The sequence below is a fragment of the Tachypleus tridentatus genome, chromosome 12, assembly GCF_004210375.1.
Source record: "Tachypleus tridentatus isolate NWPU-2018 chromosome 12, ASM421037v1, whole genome shotgun sequence".
In the NCBI taxonomy this organism is placed as follows: domain Eukaryota; kingdom Metazoa; phylum Arthropoda; class Merostomata; order Xiphosura; family Limulidae; genus Tachypleus; species Tachypleus tridentatus.
In genome coordinates this window covers 87,557,325-87,584,639 of record NC_134836.1, presented here as the reverse complement: position 1 = coordinate 87,584,639, position 27,315 = coordinate 87,557,325, and the positions used below count along the sequence as shown (strand labels likewise).

The window sequence follows — 27,315 nt, the reverse complement described above, 5'->3', positions numbered from 1 at the left end:
CCTGTGTATTTTTGTAACATTTTGGGATATATAGACATTTAATCTCAGTTTTAACAATGCTGAGAGATTATAGGAATATAACTAAACAATTAAAACTGAAGAAAAGACTTTTCAAGATCTTCTGTAAATGTAATTCTACAAAAATGCACATTCAAACTGAGGAAAAAGTTAGCACACCCCCACATTTATTCCCACTTAATATGGCTAAACTCACACACAGGTGTATCACACCAGGTGCACATGATTAGAAGATTGTTACTCAGCATTTTGAATGAGGCTTACCCTATTTAAACCTCAGACATTTAGTTTGGTGTGCTCCTGACTGTTGAAGTGAGAGTGAGCACCATGGTGAGAGCAAAAGAGCTGTCTGAGGCCTTCAGAAAGAAAATTGTAGCAGCTTATGAGTCTGGTAAGGGATTTAAAAAGATCCTAAAAGATTTTGAAATCAGCCATTCCACTGTCAGGAAAATAGTCAATAAGTGGAGGGCTTTCAAAGCAACTGCCAACATGTCCAGGTCTGGTCGTCCAAGCAAGTTCACCCTGAGAGCAGACTGCAAGATGCTAAAAGTGGTATCCAAACACCCTAACATGTCATCACGGGACCTACAGCAGGCTATGGCTACTGTTGATGTGAAAGTGCATGCCTCTACAATCAGAAAGAGACTGCACAAGTTTAACTTGCATGGGAGGTGTGCAAGGAGGAAACCTTTACTCTCTAAGAGAAACATCAAGGCCAGACTGAAATTTGCCAGAGAGAATGTAGACAAAGACTAGGATTTCTGGAATAATGTTCTTTGGACAGATGAGTCCAAAATTGAATTATTTGGATACCAGAACAGAGGACATGTTTGGCATAAACCAAATACAACATTCTAAGAAAAGAATATAATACCAACTGTGAAGCATGGAGGTGGAAGTGTCATGGTTTGGGTCTGCTTTGCTGCAGCAAGACCTGGACAGTTCACAATTATAGAATCCACCATGAATTCTACTGTGTATCAGAGGGTGCTTGAGGATCATGTGAGACCATCCATACCAAAATTAAAGCTGAAGCGAAACTGGACCCTGCAACACGACAATGACCCAAAACATACCAGTAAATCCACCAAGGACTGGCTGAAAACTAAGAAATGGAGAGTCCTGGAATGGCCGAGTCAAAGCCCAGATCTTAATCCCATTGAGATGCTGTGGGGTGACTTGAAATGGGCTGTACATGCAAAAAACCCCTCAAACATCTCACAGCTGAAATAATTCTGCATTGAGGAGTGGGGCACACGTTTTTCAGACTGATGTCAGAGACTGATACAAGAAGCATCTCACTGCAGTTATTTCAGTCAAAGGGGGTAACACTAGCTATTAGGGGGTAGGGTGTCCTAATTTTTCCTCAGAATATGCATTTTTGTAGAATTACATTTACAGAAGATCTTGAAAAGTTCTTTCTTCAGTTTTAATTGTTTAGTTATATTTCTATAATCTCTCAGTATTGTTGAAATTGAAATTAAATATCTATATATCCAAAAATGTTACACAAATACACAGGCTTTTATAGGGTGTCCTAACTTTTTCACATGACTGTATGTTTACTACTGGAATAAAATAATGTTTTATTTTTGTAGTCCTGAAATTTATTTATTGTTTGTTACACAAGTTCTTCATATTTGTACAATGTCCATCAGTTGTTAAATATTTACTTTTGATATACTTTGAATATTATTCCAATTTTTAACTTTCAATATAATCTACACATAAAATAGTAGAAAATACTGATTCAGCATATTGTCATAGCTAAACTGTGCAACACTTAATTTAAATAAACAACAAAAAGTAGAAATTCCAATTTCAAATATTTGTTCCAGCTGCAATCACATTAAAATATATTATACTTCACTGATTGGTAGCATCTCTCTAAACAATATTTTTGTATGAAGAGTAGTATTAGATAGTTAAATTTAAAGGTAATTGATTTTCATACTTAAATCAAATGAACATATAAAGAGTATAACTTACTGAAGACTTGTTACTGGTAATGATTGATCAGGTTGTTTGTTAACTAACAATAAAGTTATGTTTGTTATAGCCTTCTGCAAGTACTGTAACAACCAGTACGCAGGCTGTAGGTGACCACCTTCCAGCATCTCAACTTTCATTAAATCAAGTTGCAATGGTGACCGCTCAATTAGCTTCTCAAGCAAAACACAGTTCTGTACAGGTGAGGAGTAGATGAGGTAGGACTGGATTGAAAACTAAGGTATTTAAAAAAAAATTGTTAATGTCAGTAAGAAACAATTAGAATTAGAAATGAACAGTAGATAAATCATAATACAAGAAATTCTATAACTCCACCACTTTGGGAGAGTAGACCTTCCTTCTTTAAGTGCAATTTGAATATTGCAGTGGCCTTAGGCAGGTGTAAGAGGTGCAGTTGCACTAGATATGTGATTAATTAAGAAATTTTTCTAATCTAATTTTATTCTTTAATGCTTGGCTTTTAGCCTTTTTTATTCTATTCTGTTGACTATTGCTGATATTACTATTGAAGAAAACATTACACTTAATACTGTACAAACTAAACTCAAGAAAGTAGCAACATTTGTCCATTGACAGAGAACTAATGTACGGTTATCACTTCTCTGTTACAGTGGAATTTCAGATGCTCCAACTTAAAGTTGTTTTATTATCCTTGCAACTGATAATTCTGATAATCACTCAGAAGCCATATTTTCAATGTTGTTGTTGATTTATTATAATTTTTCCAGAATTTTGTATTAAAGCATTTGGAAGTACATTTATTTAAATTTTGTTTGTTTAGAATTAAGCACAAAGCTACACAATGGGCTATATATATATCTGTGCTGCACCCACCATGGGTATCAAAACCCGGTTTTTAGCTGCATGAGTCCAAAGGAGTTGGTATATTAGCTATGAAAGAAAGATGGAAATATGAGGTGAACTCCTCTGATATTCAGTAAAATTTGTAAAATGAATAAAACAGCATTTGTTTCTTAAAAATTAAAGAAGACCCAAACTGTTTGTTTTCAAATAAATTATAAATGTAGCAGTCTATAATCTAGTCTCTTAAAGGTAACAATAATTAAAGGCAATATAAGAACATCGAAATTGGAGAGAAAAAGTGCTCCTTCAGTAGTTTCAATACACTTGCAATTTGTATTTGGGGGATAAACTGTGACTTAAAATATTGTAATGGTTGTTTTGTATATAACAGTACTATTTCAAAATGTTTCTTAGGAACCTGTAACTGTAAAAATTATAGGGGTGATCACTTTGTCATTTATGTTTGTATCAATGAAGTTATTATTTAAATTCAGTAGATTTCAAGGAGTATTTTATTCAGTTCTGTTTGTATTAAAATGTAATGTAGGAAGTTACACCAGATATCAGTATGAAAACTTTTCTTGAATTTAAGAATGGTATTCTTGAGAATAAAGTAGTTTTTATTGTTTACAAGGTCATGTTTCCTTGTGCATTGGAATACATAGGTTCTGTCGCTAGGTGGTTGTCTAAACATCTATCAGAGAATAAGAATACCCTTCAACAAAAAAATGGGAATACATCCAGCATTACTCAGCATGTCTTGACAGGAAGCAACTTAGATATTAAAACTGACAGTTTTTTTATAGTTAGCAGAGATAAGAATAAGTAGCAACTAATAATTTGTGTAAATCAAGTGACTGCTAATCTTAAGCTATCTTGAAAACAGAATTCATTTTTCCTGAATTTTCTCAAATTGTACCTCTTCCTTTTTTGTCCTTGGGTATCATTGATTACCTGTGTAGCATTCTTTTTACCATATTATTTTCTGAGGCCATTTATGTTGTTTGATAAAAGTTCCAGTACTTGAAAATAAACTGATAGAAATGAATAAAAAACCATATAACCTGAGCATTTTCAAAAGGTGGACCTTTCTTCTTCAGGGACAGATTGGTTCACCTTTTAAAAGCACTAGGTTATAGTGTTTTTAGTCATTTCTGTCAAGATTTCTTGAACCTACATGTTATTCTAACAGCATGAATGAAAATAAACCTGAATTGTGTTAAAATAGCAGAGGAACAAACAAATTCACTAGATGAAGAACAATAAACGGTATTGATTACCACAGTTGGTCACGTGTATTTAAGGAAATGTATATACATTATGATTTAAAACCAATGTCTTCCCATCATCCATCTGATATAAAGTAGTAAAAATGTGTACAATGTCAACAAATATGTAAAACTTTAATGAATAGACTTTTTCTGTAAATGTTATGTATTCAAATTTTTTAAAGTTCTTTTTGTTTTATATGACTATGCACGTTAGTAGCTTAAAACAGACTGACCTTGGCTTCACCACAAATTACTTTAATAATATTCATGGGTTACATCACATAGGCTAAGTCTCTATAGTAATGGTAAGATAATGTGCTGCCATCTATGCGTTTTCAGACTCAACATTTTTTTCAGAAACCTTATACATTCAGATAAAACAGAACTTCCTCACTGCACATATGGAAGTCATATGTTCTTTAGATGTATGGGTAAATATCTGATAGAAAACACAGAGTATGCTCTATAGAACTCTCACCACTTATTCAGATCAAGGGAATGATTCTTGTAAAATGCTGGTTGATATTTCACTACAGAAAAATAAGTTGACAGCTCAGAAAGCAAGGGTCAAAACACCTACTACAATTGAATTTTTGAACTCCTTTGTACTACCTTTCATCATGAAAACGTATGGTCTACTACACATTACATCTTATTGATACTAAACTGGGTTAACTGAGTGACTATCAACAGATATTTTACAGACATCCCTAACTGTGAAACTGTGCTCATTAGCTTGGTCCACCTGATTTTACATTCAACAGAATGTTCTAATTCTGTGCATTTTTTAGAGGTAATCATATAATGTATGTTAAAATAATGCTGTACATCACAGAAAGCAAGAAACACTACTTCCTATCAGACATTGGTTTCTCGACTAGTAACAATCCTAGTTGAATTAATTAAGTCGTATTGATTGGAAAAACTTCGTTGTCAATTATACCAACTGCTAAACTCATCTATATCTTCTAAATCTGCTGCTGTCTCATTTACTTCATCCTAAAAGGTGTGTATGTGTTTTATAGCAAAGCAACATTGAGCTGTCTGCTGCATCCACAGAGAGGAACTGAATCCTTGATTTTAGCTCTGTAAATCTGTAGACTTATCATTGTTCCATCTGAAAGGCCAGATAAGAAACTTAGCTTCCTCTCCTCATTTTCCAGGTTGGAGTGGGATAAAACAGTGTTCTTGGTCTGTCAATCTCTTATTGTGGTTCCTGGTCAGGCTAGTTTGTAAGAGGTTAATCAATGTATATGTTTTTTAATTCCTTGCACTTGTGTAATGTTCAATGCTTAAAAAACTCACAATTATTTTAAAACAACAATTATTTGATACACAATTTTAAAAATAAGACAGTTTCCAGTCTCAAAAATACAATAAATTACCAATAACTTACTATACAGGATTAAAAATCAACAATAAACTCCAATGAGATTGGAAAATGGTCTCATACACTTTATTTGTTTTGACTTATATCAGTGCATCATCTTCAGGAGTGTAATGTTTTGCAAAATATAACTGTTACTTATGCAATTACCAGAAGACCAATTTGCATATTAAAGAATTCCATACCATCTTCTGACAACATTTCCATCATCCTTATTTAATAATTTAAATTTACTGCTTTTTTATATTTAATTATCTCGATACATTCATATATATATTCGTAGTAATTAAATTTCCAGGTTGTGCTAAAATAACATTTTTTTTCTCAATGAATTGTATTTTTAATTCACTGATGCACTCTGCTAAAGGTGAAATAGTAATATTATTGCATATAACATTTCTTTTGTGTTTATTAATTATGAGTTTGTTCTATGTAATCTATTTTATATTCACATGATATTTTATATATACCAAGATTTTCCATTAAATAAGCCCCCTGCTGGTACAGCAGTAAGTCTGTGGATTTACAACACTAAAATCAGGAGTCTAATACCCCTTGGTGGACTCAGCAGATAGCCTGATGTGGTTTTGCTCTAAGAAAACACACACATATTCCATTAAATCAATTTTATCTATAACTGTGTTAAGAATTTGGCTAACTTTGTTTATTAGTTTGTATATCAAAAAAATATTCATTTGCTTTTTAAACTTTTTCATTATTTGACAGGATAAGCCTGCTCAAAATGATAGTATCAAACATTCTTTTTTACCTTTTTCCATAAGTGGCTTTAAATTAATTCGTGGTGATGAGAAATCCACTTGAAGTAAAAATATATTTGAGGACAGCTGATATGGGTATTAACACTTTTACCAAAATAAATCAGAGAACAACATTTCAACCTTCTTAGGTCATCTTCACGTTAACAAAGAGGTTTTAACTAATATTTTTATCTCTGTTTCTTAGTTTCTTAACAGCTTTGTCAACAACAAAAGGATTAAAACCTCTCTCTACAATTATATTCTTAATTAATAATAACTCTTTGTTAATATCATCCTGTTTACATCATGATTTTAATCTATCCATATAAGAGTAAAAAAAAAATAGTTTTTTGAAATTTAGTGTGACAAGATATTTGATGTATCAGAGCAATTACAGAAAAAGGTTTGTGATAAATGGTAATTTCCAATTTATCTTTATTTTTACTCATTAAAACATCCAAAAGAGGTAAACAACCATTTGACTCCATTTCATAATTAAATCTTGTAGAATTATCAAAGCTATTAAGGTGATTAGCAGAATTAACAAGTTTATCTATATTATGCTGCCAAATGAAAAATTTGAAAAATTCTTGTAGAATTATCAATGCCATTAAGGTAATTAACAGAATTAACAAGTTTATCTATATTATGCTATTAAGATCATTGAAATATCTTAATCATATTTCAGGTTTTTTTTATCCATTTTTTTTCTAGCACTTTACTTTCAAAGCTGTCCATAAATAAATCACATAATAAATCTTGTATACTAAGGTAGTAGTATTTTATTGTACTTTTGCAACTGGAAACTGTCTAATCTTTAGAATTGTGTATTAAATAATTGTTGTTTTAAAATAATCATGAGTTTCATCAGTAATTAATGGATATAGCTTGTCAACACTAACTAAGTTCTTTTTCATGCCTTTTGGCTGTTGTAACTCATACATTAATTGACTGACATGTCAAAGCACAAGACAGAGCCATGTTCAGCTGGAGCCCAGCAACTTCTGTGCTGCTGGCATGTACCAAAGCCACATCAAGTCTTCTTGCTGTTACATTTGTTCCTTCATTGCCATACCATAGCACCTTCTCTGTCATATAGTGGCCTTTTTTATTTGCTGATGTGTGAACTCTGCACATCATCTGAAATATACATGCCTTAACCACTTCACATTTTTTGTGAACATCGTAAATTGTCTGCTGTAGAGTAAGAAACATACATTACTTCAACAGGAAATGGGCTATTGATGTCCAGATCAATTCTTTGTATGGTAGAACCAGTATTTTTATGCTGACTCCTTCTCTTGGTAGCACACACTGTACAATATTGACATTAATGTTGAATACCTTGACTTGATTGTAGTCAATAAAACCACCATAAAATGTTAGTAAATATCTGAGTAATACCTTGGTGCCTTCCATTATTTGTTTCACATCTATTTTGGTGAATCTCATACCTCTAAATACTGGAGATTACTAACATTAATGAAAAAAATATTCACAGCTCGGTGGTTGATAACTGCCTGTACTGCAAAAAAATAGCATAAATGGTGTTTTATGAAGACTACAACTGCAAGCAGTTCATTTTCCATCATGCAACAACTGAGTTTATTGGCCATAAGCTTACAAATGGCATATGCAATTACACATTTTACTCCTTGTATCTGGCTATTCAATGAATGGATATGTTCCCTTTAAATAGGTATTCTGTTGGTATTGAGCCTGAGCAATACTTCATGAGTAAATCATACACATGCAATGCTGTTATTAAGCTTGCAGAGAAGTCTGGTAATTGTTTAATTGGAATTGTATCACCTGTATCTGTGTAATGCTGTGTGCTTGTTTAACACATTTAACAAACTAGTCCCACAAATACATTGACAGATTCATCCAACAAGAAAAAGATGCTGCCACTTCAAAGACTCTAGATGATATATATGTATATATACATACAATCCTGAACCAATGGTTTCAGGATCATTGGTAACTTTGTACTAGCATTTGAACTTGGGAATGTCACTGCTAGCCATGGCTACTTCTTTTCTGCTATTTCAGTGTAAATGTGGATGACAATCATTCATAATTGCAGAATGATACCAGGACTTCATCTTGCTTTATAAAGATAACAGTCCATTAATCTTCTTTCTTTCTGAACAGGAAACAGCTGAATATACAAATAGGGTCTATACACCCATTATGCAACACCAGTGCAAAATATTCTTTTCATAAGAAATCACATACACTCGTGCATTCCATGTTCCTTGATTTGATCTGTCTATTATTGGATAACTCTCCCAGGAAACATAATTTCATTAGATGCACAGGTAAAACATACTAATAAACTATAGTACATCCATCCCAAGAATGCAGATGTCAAAATCAAGTTCTGTGATGAGTACCTTTGTCCTGAGAGTCATGTCTCTTAGACAAAACTGGAAAGTCACCTCTTTATTAATATCTAGTTTATCTGTTTGCTGGAATAAAGTTTGTGTTGACTGACCCAAGTGATTGATTTGCATGGAAAGCCTAATATACTGCAAGATATACTGGTGTACTGACTACTCCTGTATAAACCAAGATCTCTCTTTTACCCTTGAAAATTGACAAGCATGTACCAAGAATCACTCAGCCCTAAGAGAGTTAGTCTAACCACCAAACATTCTGTTGCAAGTTGTCTGTTGCACTTCCCTGAGTTGGTGGCAAGACTCAACTTAGGCTCTTTTGGTTTTCCAGAGCTGCATGACACTATTCACTCTTGTTGTTGGCTTTTCTGCACATCTTGAGCTACCATTAAAAAACTGTAGGCAATATTCCTCAGGTAAAGCAGATGCTTGCCCTTATTTTCCAGGAGTAATCATTAGCATAGGCTACAGCATAAAACATGGGGGGACTATGAGACTCCTGCCAATTGAATGGACACTAGTATTGTTGGATCACAGCACTAGAATTTGCAGGTGTTTGGTTGGCTAACCCTCAACTGTTCTCAGTGTGTTGACCTGGGTGGAATGTTTTTTCAAAGTACAGCCACTGTAATAGGTGCCACAAGCTTCTTTTCATGCAACCAGTTTGAGCTGCATTGCTACAGAAACTACCACATTAAGTATGAGAAGATCTGACATCCTGACAGAGCTTCAGCATTTTACTGGGTAGCCTTTCCACTGAGATGTACTCAAGATCAGCCTAGGATACTGCATGGTAGACATTACTTATAAATGGTACAGATAATTTGTTTTGGCAACTATACTGTCTCTGGTTCCCTCTTTCAAGTTCAAGGCTTGACAGAGAGTCATCAGAGACAGCTTTGAACTCACCCAGTGTATTTCTCAATTTTCCACTTGGTCAAACTAGCACAACTTGGTAACAACTGTCTCATAGTCCCAAAACTATGCCTTATTGAAGTGCTGGAGGAATCTAGAGCTATACTGTTAGACCCAACATAATGTATTGTACAGTATATTCTGTAGACCATACGTTCCAAGCTGACTGAAATGCTTCAGGAAGTAGTCCAAATTTCCCTTTACTACACTCTAGAATGTTGTGGGCATGATATGTTTTCCTTCACTCAGTGGACATGTGATAGTGGCCAGAGCCTTGCCCTCATGACCATCACCTGATCTTAATGTTGTAGGTATGCTCATGGAGTCTGATTCTCACAAGAGTAATTGATCTATAATCCAGGTAAGAGGTGAGGTCACCTGGTTGTCTACTGATTCTGTGTGACTACAGACTCTACTGTAAGTTATACTCACCCTGGCCATGGACCTCTAGACTCAGGTGAGATAGCTTCTATTGTCAAACATCATCCACCAACAGCTTCTCATGTTTCTCTTGACCATTCTCAGAATGCTTTGGATAGAGCTGGAGTTGGTGTACAATGGCTGACAAAGGTATTGGAGTCTATACAGACTGCCATAATTGGTTTTAGACTCACTAGATGCTACACTACTGTATTGACTCTTAATTATTCATGCTTTCCTCTCATTGAGGTCAATTCATAGGGCAGGAGTATGAACAGAAATATTTGAGCAAGTAAGGCATTAGCAACTCTTCAACCTGAGTTGTCAGCTGCAATTGGAGTGGAAGTTATGAACCATTATGGTATTGGTTTAGGCTTATAAACTCTCTCAAAGAACAGTCTTCCTTTACTGACTAACTTGTTCTTTTGATTGTAAGTCCATTCAGTTGTGAAAAATGTCATTTCTATAATAAATAATCCTTCTTAAGCTTTGTAATACAAGTGTGCAAGTAAAAAGATACACACAAGTTAGCAGAAAACAAAATCCTCCACAATATATCTCGTGGTCATGCTATTAAACTTTTCTATCTCTTATGCACTCAATACTATATTCAAGTCAAACTGATTTTCCTTAAAGCAGTGAGATAAGTCTACTGAATAACAACAGATTTGAAAAATATCTATTACAGTATAAATGAAACTCTGAATAACTAAGCTAATGAGAATGAAATGAAGAGACTGGATGTAATATATAGATTACTAGTCTTATCAAATCATGAGCACAAACACTATGTGTGTGTAGTTGCTTAAGATGTTGGATAGTTGCTTATACTGTGTTCTCTTCATTCTGTATTAGTTGAGATTGTATACCAGATCTTTGAAACCTGATGTTACTTAATTCCAAAGTAACACCAGACTAGAACTACCCTGACTGGTCATGCCTCTTCAAATTTTATGGTGATCATAACCTAGAGGCATCACTTGACCTACCACTAGAAAAATACTACTGTCACCATCCTTGCACAATTTACAGCATTAAAGTCATACTGGCTATGAACAGACCAGATGTTACCTTAAAAGAATGTAAAGAGCAAAGACAGCCAGAAGGAAAGCAACTGCCATGCAAAATTGCACTTATCAAAATACCCAAATAATTTCAAAAGAATACAATATTAAATTAAGGAAATTAAAAACACATTGTACTTTTATATAAGATAGCATAAACAATGGACTTAATTTTTTTTAATTCACAACAACTGACCTTCATTGTATAGAACTAAAAGAACCATTTACTTTTTGTTTAGAAACCTATTGGAAAATTATGAAATAATATGAAATATGAAGTTAATATTATGCAATTAGATACATATTAGATTTAGCCATGCAGAGACAGTGAATGTATAAATAACACTTTTACAGAATCAACGATGAAACAACAATATAAAAAGCTAGTAAATTGTATTTTGTTTATTCCTGTTTCGGTTTGTATAATTCACTGTTACAGAAATCCATTATTTTCCTGTGGTTCAATAACCAAAGGTACTTTAATACCAAATATATATCAGTTCAAAAGCACTTTGTCTGCAATGTAAAAAGAGATTTGATCAACTTATTGGCCTTCAATATTAAATATTTTCTTAGAGAAGATTACATTAAACAAACACACTAAAGGTAAATATTTTAAGGATACCCATTAATGGAAAGTTGCAAGTTATTAATTTGTATTACCACACTCTCTGCTTTAACAGATGTAGCTGGTATTTTTATATTTGTTAAACAGTGATAAAATTTCCACTTTTACATTTATTTTGGTATAGAGACTTGCAATAAAAGCAATTTTCATTTCAAATAATCATGTTAAATGTTTGTTTAAAAAATTTCAAGTATATACTGAGTGTTGATGAAGGTACGTATCTGCGTAGTTAAAACTTAAAAAGTACACAGTTTATTTTATTCTTACAATCTGAAATTTGCCCACTACAAAGCCTGAGCTTTGAATTCAAGCATTATGAAAACCATAAGTGTATGCTTGAGCTGCACAAGTGATGGTGGAGGTTAAAAGCATAGCAATCATAATTTCATTTTAGGTTAATGATCTTCACCAATATAAAGATTAATTAACACAATAAAAGAAGAAGAACCAATTATAGTCATATTTTTAAATGTGACTATATTTTTTATTTTTCTCTTGTAACAGTAAGTTTTATTAATTTTATTTAAAATTCATATTTTAGACAGTTGAATTTTAAAATATGAATCCATCTAATATGATTGAATTTTGTATTACTCTTTTTTAATATTTTAGACTGTGACACAACATTTGCCTCCATCACAAGAAACCTCTCTTACTCACACATTTCAAGAAACTGTCAGAGGGGGAATAACTTCACCAGTAGATAACACTCCAACTATTGCCACCCTTCAAGCTACAAGTATGTTTGATCACAATACAGGCTAGTATTTGTTTATTTTATGAAATTGAAGACAAATAGTTCAGATTTATCTGTTTTAACTGTTTAATTGGCTTTGAAGTAGCTAGCTAGTCATGTAAGACCAAATTTAATAATTTTAAACATATATTTATGATTATCTTCATGTACAAAGCTGAATTAAGAAAAAGGCTCTGTATGTAATTTTTATAGACAGATTGCACAGTATCATTGTGTTATGAATTGTATTAACACACGATGTTAGTTCCTTACGTCAAAGAACCCCACACAAGACTTTCGAAAACTTTTGAAACGTCATCCTCTACCCTTGTGTCTCCATAAGAGGCAGTTGCCATCCATTCTACAAAGTTTCATCATGAACACTGTGCCTAAACAATCTATCAAAGAGCTCAAAAATAACTGTCCTTTTTCACTTAATGGTATTCAATCTTCCTAGTAACTTTAATTATTAAAGAAAAACCCTGTCGGTTTACAGGTGTTATATCTTCTTTGTCATCACACTGAGAACAAATTTATAAATTACACAAGATGTGACAGAATCTACTCTACATGAAATACTGTTACTCTTAGAGAAGTTTGTTATATGTATATAAAGTAAAAAAACTGACACTTTGATATATTCATATAAGAACATCTCATGTGGTCACTTAAGCCTTACTACTAATTAGGTCAGTCTTCTAGTTCATCTGTTACCATCTTTAGGGAACACCCAAGAATGACAGTTTGTGTTGTTATAGACCAGGATTTGATTGTGGGTCTCTTTGTTAGAAAGACTTGTATGCTAGTTATCCATTTGACTGATATTTCACCTGATTAGAGCATAAATTAATTATCTGTATGATACCAGGTTTTTCTGTATTCTATGCTAGTGTCAAGTGCAGTATAAATTAGGTTCATGAAAAAGGTTTTTTTTTTTTTCATATAATGGTTTATATTCCTTTTTATAGAACCTGTGCATTTGGGAATGATTGCATAAGTCAATAAAAATTCATTACTGTAGAATTTGTAACTTGTAAAAAATTAAATTGATTTCTATTGTGTGGTCACCCTCTTTGATATGATGAATTACTTCATATAGAACGGTATTAAAATCTTGTAAGTTTGTTATGTTCCTGAATCCTAACATTTATTGGAATTCCTGTTTCTTCAGTATACTGAAGTCTACATCCACAAGGAATGGTCACTTTATTCTTGATTGAGTAATTAGATGGTTTGGTGTACACTGAGATCAAACAGCTGTAGCTTTTGCACAGTGCTGTTCTGACTTTATACTGTTTGTACATTTTGCACAAACCTCTAACATAAGGGATTAAGACTGTGTATATGTAATTTTTCTTCTTTAGTAAATGTTAAGGGTATCCATTTTTAAAGTTTCTAGGGATGAGATGCTATTCTATTCTTCTTAGTGACTTCTGTGTTACATAATTATTTTTTGAAGACTAGGCAATCTTTGACATCCATCTTTACATTCCTGAGTTAATTTTGATGAATGTATCAGAATGTATGAGTTTCCTTTAAACTTCTAGGTTAATGGGCTAAGTGTCTTGGAAATTATCACTTCTGGAGACATAAATTATCCTTTTTTTTTCTTTCTTTTTTTTTACTATTGTGAATTTCATCAGTTTTATAAGTTTTCAGATGGTTTAAAATTCTAGAATATTGTTTGTAGTATGCAGCATTGTTTAGCTTTTCTTACGTAGTGTGATGGCACAGAAAATTAACCACTTTTGGAACTGTTATGTAACAGCTTTTCCCATTGCAAAATATTCATACACAATATAATCAAAAAAGATATTCATCTGAAAACAAGGCCAAAAAGGTATGAGTTTACAAAGATAAGGCTCCAGCCATACTTCCCATTTGACTGTTGTATGTCTCAAGCAGTTGGTTAATGAAATTTGTATTCACTCTATCCTGTATGAAGACATACAAGCCAATTTGATGGAAAAAGTGTCTATCATTTGTCAGACATAGCACTTATGGATATGTTTGTGACTGGACTGTTGAAAGTACTGTTGATAAACTATTAACTTGGTACGCTTGATGTTCCAAGGCAGTTGTCTTCATCCACCTGATTCAAAACATTTACTTTTAGTTCTTGTTGTGTTAAGGAAGTACTGCTACATGTTTTTTAGTTAACCTTGAAGTCATTGAATGACAAGAATGTAGTACTGATGCTGTATTTGCCTTCTGTTACTAAATGGGAAGAGGTCTATGATATTTTGGTCTCCATAGCAGAAGACAACAAGTATAAAGAGCTGAAAATATTTTGTTGTCGTTCAAAATTTGTAGTACATACTGGAGGGATTTATATATTTTGATAAAAGTTGATAAAAAAAATACCTTTATACTTCAGAATGGATTTTTATTTAAATCAGTGTTCTGCCTTTGAGGCTTCTTTAGGGTTAATATACATAACTGTTTGTTATTAGAAAGTGACTAGAACAACTCCAGAAGGAGTATTAGAATATGTGAAAAAGAACAGATTGACATCGGTGTTTCCCAACATTTTTGTTGCACAGAATTCTTCTGATTTTGCTCATCACATTTGCTAATGGAGAAAAAGCAGCTTTTCAAACTTGACTTGATTAAGAATCAACCTGCAACCAGTCATGGAAAAAAAATCAAGACTAGTCAGACTGGAAACAGTTTGAACTGAGCATGAAATTTTGCCTTGATGAAAGCAAGAAGAGTGAATTTTACATAATTATAAAGTCTGAACTGGCATGGAAGTCATGTGTTAACTGTTTCTATAACATTTACCCATAAACGAATGGTGATAATTTATAAAATGGGAATGTTTTTGCTAACAAGTGATGGCCAAAAGATAAATATTGATTATGAAAATGTTTCACATAATCAAACAAAACAGGACATATTTGTAAAAATTAACTTATCTGTTGACATGCACATTTTTTACATGTCAGATTCTATGCAGAACAACTTGTGCAGTTTAAGGTAGTATTTCCTGCTTTGAATCCATCATTAACACTAGTGCCACCTTTAAAAAACTTCAGTCTTTATTAAGTTTATCATATAAAATGTGATTGGTATCAAAAGATATTGTTCAGATGTTACACTAACTAATTTTCATGAAATATGTTTATGTCAAAGTGTCAAGGTTCATATTTTGTGTTTAAATCTTTCATTTCATGACATTAGTATATAATTCCTAAACAAACCTATATCTATACACATTCTACATATCAGTCAATGAAATTATACTTGCTCAATCAATTGAATTTTACTAGCTAATAAGCAAGTTGTTCTTAAATGTAAATTTCTTCAGTAATTACTTTTTGACAAGCTTATTAATACAAATGATATTACTCAATGAAATATACAAATTTCTGTAGCTAATACAGTCAGTAATGTTTTGTCACATTGCTTAAGTAGTGATCTGTAAACCTCACACTGAAGTAAATTTAGCAAAACACCACTAATTCATGCTGAAAGAATACAGATGCATGATATATCATTTGAAGTGTAGACATCAAGGGAGATGGTGCATATCAGTACCATTAATGGTGGATTAGTAAGATATCTTTGAAGCAAAAACAGAACACCTTCCAAAGATGATGTAATTTTTTTACCAAAGATATCATGCACCTGATGACACTGAGAGATTAAAAAATCCAGGCTTTTCTTCCATATCACATCTAGTACACCTCTGAGCAAACTAGATTGTACAAGTCCTAGGTGTTTCAGAGTGAGCATTATATAGTCATATTAAATGTATTATGTTCCCAAAATGTACTCAACTAATTCTTGTACCATTTGTTATGGGTGGTACTATCAACTGTTGGAGCCAAGTGCTGCAGAAGTCACCTTCACAGAAAAAAATTTCTGCTCAACTTGTTCCAGGTGATAGGTTTAAAGATGAAAAACCATTTACTACTTGTAATAGAATAGATATGACTAATTTAAAAAAAACATATAAACTACAGCACAAAAGGATCAAACCAAATAGGTCTTTTTAAGGTTTCAAAAGTTAACCATAAATACTTTGATCAGACTTCAGTCACCAACTTTAGGTCTCATGTCTTTTTTTTTTAGGATTTAAACTTTTAAGAATGTTAATACTAGATCTGTGCAAAACTGTTTAGTGATTTTTTTAACTGAATGTGCACAGAGTTAATCCTTTGGATGGGCCCCATATTCTGAACTTACCATCCACATACATGAAACGTACATTTAACTTAAAACTTGCCACAAATCTGTTTTACGAAAAAAAAATCAATGTGCCGATGAATTGCTGACATCAGAGTGACTCAGACTCTAGCAAGTGGACTGAAGAATAGAAGTCCTTTCATCACAAATTTACATGTTGCAATTGTATAACTTCCAGAACTCTTAAAATGCATATTTACCATTTTTTAAAAAGTATCTTTGTATGATATATCTTGCATCTGAGAAAATAATGCCATACTTTAAGTTTTAGCATGATATCTATGCTACTCTAACATAGTTGAGTGCTGAGCATACATATTGCATAACTAGTGTGACTCCTGGCAGTGGTGTAAGTATGCCAGCTAGAACCACAACTACAATTATATGGAAGTAAATATAGGGAGTTGTTACTTTTTATATGGGGGCCTATCTTTTGTAGTTAGATCACAAGCTCTTGTAATATAAATAGTATCAAAAGGAACAATGGTTCACAAGACCAACTTCCATACCTTGTCCTAACAAACCACAGCCAAGCGAAACCACAGCCAAGGGTTTAACAACTTTAACTTGTGTCAAAATGTTTCTAGTTAAATAGACATTCTATTGATGAATTTAACAGTCATCAATGACACTTTCAGTAAATGGGATAATAACTGAAAGTGGAATGTGAAGATGTAGTTACATAATATGAAAAGTGTAGAAATTTTATAGACAAGTTATGGTTTTGTGGTTTTCATCAGTTATATACAAAAACAGCTATACCAGAAACTTAGGTACACAGGAGGTTTTTATATAATTGATCAACAAGTTGAGCTTGTTGGCTTATAAAGATACTGAAATTTTAGAAATGAATTACTAAAATTTCTTAGCTGATTATTTTTGGGTGTAATACAATTGGAATTGTTAATTTACAATAAAACTAAAAGACACATGCATCTAACCGTTGTTTAGCTGTCATTGTATTTGTGGTTAAGTTTATTTTACTATTAAAAAAATATCAAGATTTGCCAGGTTTATCAGTTTATTTCTGAGAAGTTCCATATTTTATGCAGACAAAAATCAAAAATTTTGATATGAAATAAGTTTTTATACCTTCATTAAGATTTTATGGGCATGTTTCTTTCAACTATGATTGCTGCATCTATAAAAATGTAAATTTAAAATAAACGTGTCTTATATCCCAATTTCTTTTTTAGCCCACTAGTATGTTTATTCTTAAGTTTATTGATTTTTTAGTTTAAATATAACTTTTTTAATAATTAAGATTTTGTATCTTTTGCATTTTTCTAAAATACTAATATTAACATCAATGCAGAAGTGGAGTTAATATTTTAAAGTAGAGTTTGGCTGAATCTAAAACACAAATGGTATGTAGTTTTCTAGCTTGTGTCAAAAGTTTATATAGATAAATAATTTACAAATTTTTCTAACAAAATAATTATTTTAGGGGAAAAAAGAAGTTATACTTAATTATAAATTCCTTATTTGCTAGCCTAATGACATGTTTGTACATTTTAAATTGAAACAGTTATTAATTACCCTGACAAAGGCTGAATTTAGAATGTTGATTATGTATAAATGAATGTGTTTTAAAACACAACAAACAAAATACTTTCCAACTGTAAAAATATTAATACTAAGAATTATTTTCCTTTACTAATTAACTTTAACCATGTAATAAAAGTAGAAGTTAAACTGTTTTATTTAAAAAAATATACCACATCATTTGGCAGAAACTTTTTCTGCATAACAATCTTTAACTTCCAATCAAAACATGTAACTTCAATAAGGTATTCAGCAAATTACTAGATATATTCAATTATTCCAGTTTTAGTAAGCAGTTATTTTCATTTAGTTCTATTCCTGCAGACACAATCAATAACCAAACATCAAACATTGTCGATGGAATCAATCTAGAAGAAATCAGAGAATTTGCCAAAGCCTTCAAAATCAGACGATTATCCCTTGGATTAACACAAACTCAAGTTGGGCTCGCCCTAAGTGCAACTGAGGGGCCTTCCTACAGCCAAAGTGCCATCTGCAGGTAGGTATAAAATTCAGTAAGAAATTATGATAATAAAAAAAATAGCACACTAACACACTGCATATATACTTAGTTACAAAAAATCATAAGTGAATGTTTGAAAATTAAACTTTAAAAAAGAAAGAAAAGAATTTCACATATAACTTTAAGTAAAGATATTGAGAATATTTCTTAATGATCTAAAATTGTCACAAAGTATTTGTAAGTTCTTTTAATGTTTGTAGATTATTAATGATTTGTCTTTTTTTTTTCTTAAACTACCTGAGGGTATATTTTAGTTCTCTTGTAGTTTTCTATGTACTCATTAAGGTATAATTTTTCCATGGAACAAACAAAGTCTGTCCTCTTGGTATCATGTTTGCCAAAATGTTTTCCACCTTGAAAGAATAAATAAATTATAAGAACCTATACACGAAAGCAAAGGAGAATGTATGATAACATGTCAACCTCCCTTCATCTCCTGTATCCAGAACATGTTTTGCCCATTACCAGTATTCACGTTAGATTAATTTGCAAACTCATCTATACAATTTTACTTCTGAGACTACTAGAATTACTCTTCCTCTCTTACATGGTTTTGCAACATATTTCAATACAATTTAAATTTATGCAAATATTTTTACAGTTCTCTACAATATTCATTAGGTTCGAGAAACTAGATATAACCCCAAAAAGTGCTCAGAAAATCAAGCCTGTTCTGGAAAGATGGATGAAAGAAGCCGAAGAGAAATATAAAAATGGTGATCACAATTTAACTGAATTCATTGGGAATGAACCAAGTAAGAGGAGGAAGAGAAGAACATCATTTACACCTGCAGCACTTCAATTACTTAACCAGTTCTTTGAACAAAATACACACCCTTCAGGTTAGTTATCTTGGTTACTATAATTATCTACTGATGGTGCAACTGCTTCAAGTTTGTATGGTAAGTACTAATTATTAAGGGTACGTAAAACACTCAGTGCAAAGGAAACCAAGCAGTTGGCTATTACTACCATAGTAATCCAAAACAGCATGATAGACATTTAAACAATTTTGTCAGATAAGGAAAAGTACATTGCCAATCTTTGACATATATTTGAATAAGGATATAACAACATAAACAGGTCAAATTCTTAAAAATGTAGCAACAGAAAACCTTATCAATATCACTAATCAAATTTAAAGAAGTTATCTATCACATGTACATTTGAAAATTCTGTATGTATTATAAATATGTTATATACTACAAAATAACACTTTCATTTTTATTAAAAACTTCACATATCATAATTTCTTTCATATTTAGTTTCAAACTTATATCTAAATACAGATGTAATTTACCACATTATAATTTAGCAAGTAACAGAAATATAGTGATTGCATAAATATATCCTACTGTCTCTTTTGAGATTAAAAATTCAATAATTTCAATAATTAACTGCTAATCAAATACAATAAGCTCAGATCTTTAAGTCAGTCAATTATTTTCATATTCCTCAAACTTAAACTATTCTTATTGAATGAAGTTTACTACCTTCCCTTAATCCACTTTGGCATTTATTATGATTATTTTTTTTGTTTCTTTACAATTTAAAACAGCTTTAGAAATTATCATTGTAAACTGCTCAAGTACTTAAAATGTAACTTCATGAAAGTATTCTTTAATATTACTGTTTCTTAAATTACCATCCACTTTGATATGAGTTCCATCTCTTTTCAAAAGGAGCTGAGATGACAGAATTAGCTGAACAGTTGAACTACGAAAGAGAAGTAGTGCGGGTGTGGTTCTGCAACAAACGGCAGGCACTCAAGAATACAATCAAGAAACTGAAAGAAGGGACCTAATTTTCTTCTTGTGACTTTTTCAACATGTCTTATATGCTGTAAATTTTGAGACATTCTTAAGAATTGTGTGTATTATTCAACATCATGATATTCAGTTGAGGGATAAATACATAGTTATCAGCAGTAAATACGTATGGCCAAGATTGACATCTAAGTAATTAGTTTTTCCATCTCAATCACAGGTTTTATCTGTGTTGAGGATCAGCTCAATTTTATACTTAAGATAATGGTATTTAAAAACTTGTGTAAATAGTAAATTGATGATTATTTATGACTTAAATATACATCGAAAACTTGCATCAAGTCAATGTAGAAACACAAGTCTTTTTTTATTTTTGACATTTATTGTATATTTGATATTCTTAGGTTACTTCTACTGAATTTCTTTTCTTAGTAATCAAACTTTGTATGCCCATATTGGCTTTATGTAATTGCCTGGTAATTATATCTATTAAAAAAAGTATGGTTATTCACTCATGGTATATTTAGGATCTAACATGTTTAGGAAATGGGTCACTTTATGCACAACCTTAGGCCCTTTAGAAAAACGAACACAACAATGTTTAACTGAATATTCTGTTATCCTCATTACTGGATATTAATGCCAAACTATACAACACACCTTCCTCCTATACAACTACAAAAACCCTCAAATAACTTGTCTAACAGAAACCTTATTTATTTAGTCATTCAGTGCAGTGACATTAAAACACCAGTGAACCTTACTGGAGTTGCAATATGTGAAGCTTTTCTGAATCACTCTGACTTCCTTACTCATACAAAACAAAAAAAAGTTTGCATAATACAACAAATGACATTAGTCAGTTAAGGTAAAACACAACAAATTTATAGTCTGAGCACAGTTTATACTCATATATTAACTTATGAGGAACTCTCCTTTTTTCTGGACATTTATAAAAATGATTCATTTCAGAAAACAGAATTTAATATTGAAAGGTAGGAAATTAAATACTTCAAATAAAGAAATTTCATATTCAGATTTTTTTCAAGTTATATTTCCTTTTATTTAAGTATTTTATGTGCTCTGTTTAATCAGTCTGAAGAAAAGTAATTATCTAACACCTGAACTTCCGAGAAGGAAATTTGTCTTTGGGAACTGTAAAGTGGGATTTATTTTCTTTAAACATTTTTCTGATTTAAATATCTTCTTTTATTTCATAAATACATCCATAATTTTGTCATGGTATATTTCACTTGTCTGTAAAAGTTACTATAAGAAGAACAATCTCTGTGTCTTACAATTATATTTATTCCCTTGACAAGTACAAAATTCTGGGAATAAGCTTGTATTTACACTAGAGGAGCTATATTTTTAAGATTAATTTGTTGTCAAAATGATATTGCCCTAGATATATTTAGTTATTTACACAAATATGTGTTACATGTAAGGTATGATAAAATTCCATCTATTTCCTCTGAAAAGGTTGGGTTTTTTTTATCAAACTGTTTCTTATTGATTTCATGCTCATATTTCTTAAGGATTTGTTTATATTTAAAAGAACCACAGGCTATTAATATACATGAACTTTTACCTTCAATATGCTTTTATAATAACAACTGTGGTCAATGTTGACTCTGATCTCATCTTTTAGTAACTACACATTTATATCAACTATCCATAAAATCAAGTCTCTAAATATTTACATTCCCTTCTCCTGTCAGTTTTTTATTATAGAGAACAAGAAATATTCTGGGTAGTAATACATCTTTTTTTCATATTCAGCCTCTAAAAGGTGATTTTAAGTTATTAAAAAATAAAAATTAGGTTTTATTACCAGCTGAAAAATTATATTAAAATTTTGAACAAAAAGATGAAAACATCCTATAAGCAATTCCTAAAACAGTATGAAACATTATTATTTACTTTTGTCAAGTAAGTCTGTATCATTAAATTTTAATATTCAGGGATATTGGTAATAATTTTTTTACCACCTTATGTTGTAAAGTGTTTAGTTTAAATTTATGTCCACTGGAACAGACTGATAATTTTTTAAAGACTAAAAAAAGTTTTATTTTTTTACGAGTCTGCAGTTTAATCTAAATAATTTTATGTTAAAACATAAAATATTTTTAGTTCCCATCATTTAGATTGCACTACTTTATTTTTGTTTTAATGGAAAAGGGTGTAGTGATACTTTGATGCCATGGACACAAGGCTGAGAAAAGCATTGTGCATTTAAGTCATTATGGAATATGTCTTGAAATGATCCATTGAAATTTTAAGTATTTTTGTGATAGTGTCCACTACTGAAATATGGGGCAAGTCCATTGAATAATCCTTGATTGTTTAATAATTTCAACAGACTTGCATCTGTGGCTATAATTTATTTCTACCTTAAGTAACTATATGATGCCATTTGTTTGCAGATACAGTAATATCAAGGAATATTTTCAATGTATTATGTTAGGTTTTTATCAACAATTAAAGCAATGAAAATACCAGAAAACTTTATGATTAATTTTTTATTCATTTGTATATGGTTTAGTGTTCCTTAAACTACTTACAGCTTGTAGTTTTTTTGTTATACTCATGCATTAAGATATTTATATGCAAATAACCTTCAACATTTTTTCACATGTGCTCAGTAGTTAGTTGTAGTTTTGTTACCATTTTGACTTCCAGAAATACAAATTACTGTTGAAAATTTTCTAAACAATCACTTGATTAGTCTTTTCAACAAAATTTATCTCTGAATAAATTTGATTGAGATGTAATAGTTTTTCTTTGGTTACATTTAACATTTTAAATTTATCTGGAGTAAATATATCTGTAAAAAATATTGGTCTCTAATACACAAACTGAGGGACAGAAAATGAGTAAAACAAATGTTAGCCTTACTCTAAACAGGAAAGTCTAATACATATTTCCATAATGGAGTAAAGCAAGCACAATACCATGAGCTATTCTCTGTTAAAAAAATTAGAAAATGTTTGAAATATGTGCCATTTATGAATAAAATGTAAATAGTTTATAATACCATGGTGTTTAAAGGTGTGATTCAATAGAGAACAGTTTTAAAATAATAAAACTTTGTACTGGTATTAATATAAATTATCTTCTTGTTTCTATAGCAAGTGTTATTATTTGTTTTAATAATATTTTTCAAACAGTATATTGTTGCATTTTAAGACTTCATAATTTAAAAAAAATATTATCATTACTGATTAGTACTGTTTCTTTTTTTGCACTTTGATAATAAATTTACATTCTATTAGGAATTTTATTTGGTGTACATAATTGTTGGAAACTAAATGCCATTAGGATGAACTTGTTATTACAATCATAAGTACTTTACATTATTTTTTATCTTACAAACATCCCTAAATTTGCGGAATCTTTGTTAACAAAGAAATAATTATTTATGCAGTACCTTCAGTTTTTATTTACTAGTTACAAGTGAAGTTTAGATTAATTTTGGCTACTTTTAATGCACATACATGTAATTATATGTAGCAGCTTCAACCATATTCACTAATTTGAAATTATTTATCTTATTAACTAATATGTACTGCCCTGTAGTTTTAGACTTCTGAATTGGCTTATTCCAAGATCATTTTAAATCAGTTGTTCTCAGGTTTTGTCAATGCTATATTAAAAAGTGTTACAATTAAATAAACAATTACTGGTTGATGTCTATGTGTATGGAAACTTAAAAACTAAAGCTTCAAAACTTTCCAAGTCTTGCATTATTAACAATAAGATAGTTGAGAATATTTTAAATCCTTATTAACATAATAACTTGTTCACTTTAAAAATGTGGTGAAAACCCAAGCTAACTAACAGTTGTTATTTTAGTAATTTAATTTTGATATAGTTTTTCCACAGGATGATGAAAGAATTAAATAAATACTTTGACAGATAGTTCAATATAAAGAGTAAGTTGCAAAAAAGTATTGTTAATACAAAAGGAATATTTTCTAGTAAATTTCAACTGCTTCTTTTAGAACATATAATAAAAACTTTTAAATACAAGTGTTTGTAGCTGTTCTAAAACTGCCATTATATGAAAATGCTAAATATCAGAAGTCAGTTCTCCAAATAGTTTTTGGTGTAATCTAATATTATTTTAACATTTTTTTTACATTTTCTGTCTAACTTCATTAAATTCAGATATTTTGAAGTAAACAGTGTAATTGATACACTTTGGCAGGTAATTTCTTAATTTTATTACAATACAATAATTCTAAAATTCTATTTTAAAAACTAAAATAAATATACTAGACAATTCACTGATATGAAAAATACCAAATATTGTACAAAATATTGTGTATATGCAAAGTGAATCATTGTATTTCTTTAGCATAGAAAATCCACTTTTTGTAGTAAAACTTGATAACATTATATATGGTGTCTTTTTGTAGATGTTTAATGGTAAAATTACGAATCAGTACTTTGTTAAGAAAAGAAATATTTAAAATAAATTTGATATATTCTTCCTCACACAGAACAAGAACTCCATAGGTACATCTCAGTTCCTTTCAGTTATAAAACACACAGGGATTATATGACATATATGTATATTTACAAGACTTTAAAAACTTAACTTGTAGTTTTATGTTTAATCACATAGTTTTATGTTTTTTTTGTTTCATTCTTTCAAAAACCAAAGCTCCTTCTTTTAAGTTAGCCACTAATAGTTTCCAGTAAAAAATATTCACAACTTTTGATTCACATAATGTATAACAAAAAAAAGAGGATGGTGGTATATAATAAGGAAGCTGTTTTAAAAATTGCTGGTCTAATTATTTGCACCATGTATTTTCTTGATGACGAGAAACCCACTTGAAATAAAAATGTATCTTAGAACAGTTGGTTAAGAAACATAAAGTGTTAATACCCATACCAGTCATTCTCAGATACATCATGTATTTTGTTCATATATTTTGTAAAAGATTTATTTGCATAATTTCTTCTTTTGAAAAAAACAAAAAACACAACCACTATAACCAGTTCAAATATGATAATTTGTCAATTATCAACACCTATATATTATTAGGTATTCGCTAACACTTTACATAAAATATATTGCATGGCATATAATTCAGCTTTACTAGTGACTTTAAAAAATTACAATACGAAGTATGAAAAATATTTTATGTAATTACTGTAATTTATATGCTTATGACTTCATATATTATTACAGATACCCCTTTCAAGATATAGAAAGCATCATCTGATTTTATGGCATCTCAAATTAAGGTTAATGTGTTTCAGTGTAGTAATTTCACAGGAAAAACATACTTTTTAGTGGTTGCAGAAATGGATAAAGTGAAAACAAAATTAACACCTTTGATGTATGTACCTTCTTTTTTGTTGGTTTCTACTTGCAATTTATGATGCTTTAAACAAAAAACAGTTGAATGGTTTTAAAACATTATAACACTAATGAAATTGCTTATTAAAATTTATGCCAAATATAAAGCAGATACAATAAAATCCAGTGCCATGTTTAGAATTTGATATAAATAGGCTCCTACCTAGCAAAAGCACAACCAAACTTACATAAGTTGGGCCAATTTAAGTATTATTTAAACTGATGTTATGGACTAATATTCTACTTTTAACATAAATGAGAATTTTAAAATTTTATATTCATAAGTTGTAATAAATGACAATTGATGTTAATCTATTAATGAAACAATAATAATAACTGAATATACATGTATACTTATAGAAAAAAACATTAAAATGCTGTTTTTTCTCTCAATATATGCTTCACAAAAAAGAAATGCATAACTGTATAAATTACATTAAACATTAGTCACAGCTAAACACAAAAAACAAAAATAGAAAAAATTATCACAGTATGATTTTTATTCTCACTGCTATAATATATTCTAGATATGAGATTTAAAGGTCAAATTATTATATAAAGTTTTGGTTAATTGCCATTGTATGTAACAAAGCACATGAATTTTATTTACAGTATTAATAGGAATTATCACACCACGAGTCACCCAGTAAGCTACATAAAATTTAGTATAAGGACATTTTTGGAAAGAGAAAGTCAAATTATGAGAACTCAGATTTTTCTGAATATTCAAATATTTTGCTTACACTAATAGTTCTCTTGTTATTTACTAAATTTGATAACAATGCCTTCACTAGGTTATAACTACTGTAATTATTTAATTTTAAGTTAGTAAACAGGATACTAACTCTTGTTCTATCCAATAAAGGTGAACAATTGTTATCAAGATATTATTTCCAAAAATACTTGAAGTGAATTCCTGGTACTTTAAGAAACTTACAAATATCATTACAAAAGAAAATGAATAAGTTAAACTGTCAACAATAAAACATAATGACATAAACTTAACTGTACATGATTAAAATTTTGGCAAATGGTGTGCTATAATAATGATCAGCTATTGATTATTGTGACAGGATTAGTAAAGTTGTAATTATTGGCTGAAATGGTTTTTTTAACCATTCAATTTTTACCACCATGAATCAACTACCAAAACTGATGAACAAGTATCTACGTTTGGGGACAGGGGTTAAATAAAAAATGCATGACAAACATTTCAACTGCTATGAGAAAGAAATTATAAGGAAATACTCTAGCAACAAAATATTGTATCTGAAACTTGAAAACAGTTTCACTGTTGGTAGCTGACCAATTACATGTTATATATTTCTGAATGGAAAAGGTCTGTGTAAATTACTGTACAAATAGGTAGCGAGAAAGCAGTTTCTATTAGCTTTAATATATGACTTAAGCTTTTTTTGTTTGCAATTTATCAGTAGGTCAGAAAGAGAAGACATTTGTTGAAAATTTTTTAACAATGTCAAGACCAAAACATGCTTTAATCTAGGC

General features: G+C 30.6%; 1 protein-coding gene across 9 annotated transcripts in view; it reads left to right on the top strand.

The window, feature by feature from the left end:
- The window catches only part of LOC143233915 (uncharacterized), a 123,057-nt gene extending 97,762 nt beyond the window's left edge, over positions 1-25,295 (top strand). For 6 of the 9 annotated variants that reach the window (XM_076470801.1, XM_076470800.1, XM_076470802.1 and 3 more), the window contains 5 exons: positions 2,078-2,209; positions 12,287-12,434; positions 18,471-18,645; positions 19,291-19,511; positions 20,352-25,293. In XM_076470801.1, the coding sequence (XP_076326916.1) occupies positions 2,078-2,209; positions 12,287-12,434; positions 18,471-18,645; positions 19,291-19,511; positions 20,352-20,473 (798 nt within the window). In that variant the 3' untranslated portion in view covers positions 20,474-25,293. Of the gene's footprint in view, positions 1-2,077; positions 2,210-12,286; positions 12,435-18,470; positions 18,646-19,270; positions 19,512-20,351 lie in introns of those variants that run through there. The other 3 variants (XM_076470804.1, XM_076470803.1, XM_076470805.1) reach the window with 3 other exon arrangements.
- Positions 25,296-27,315: the final 2,020 nt, after the last annotated feature.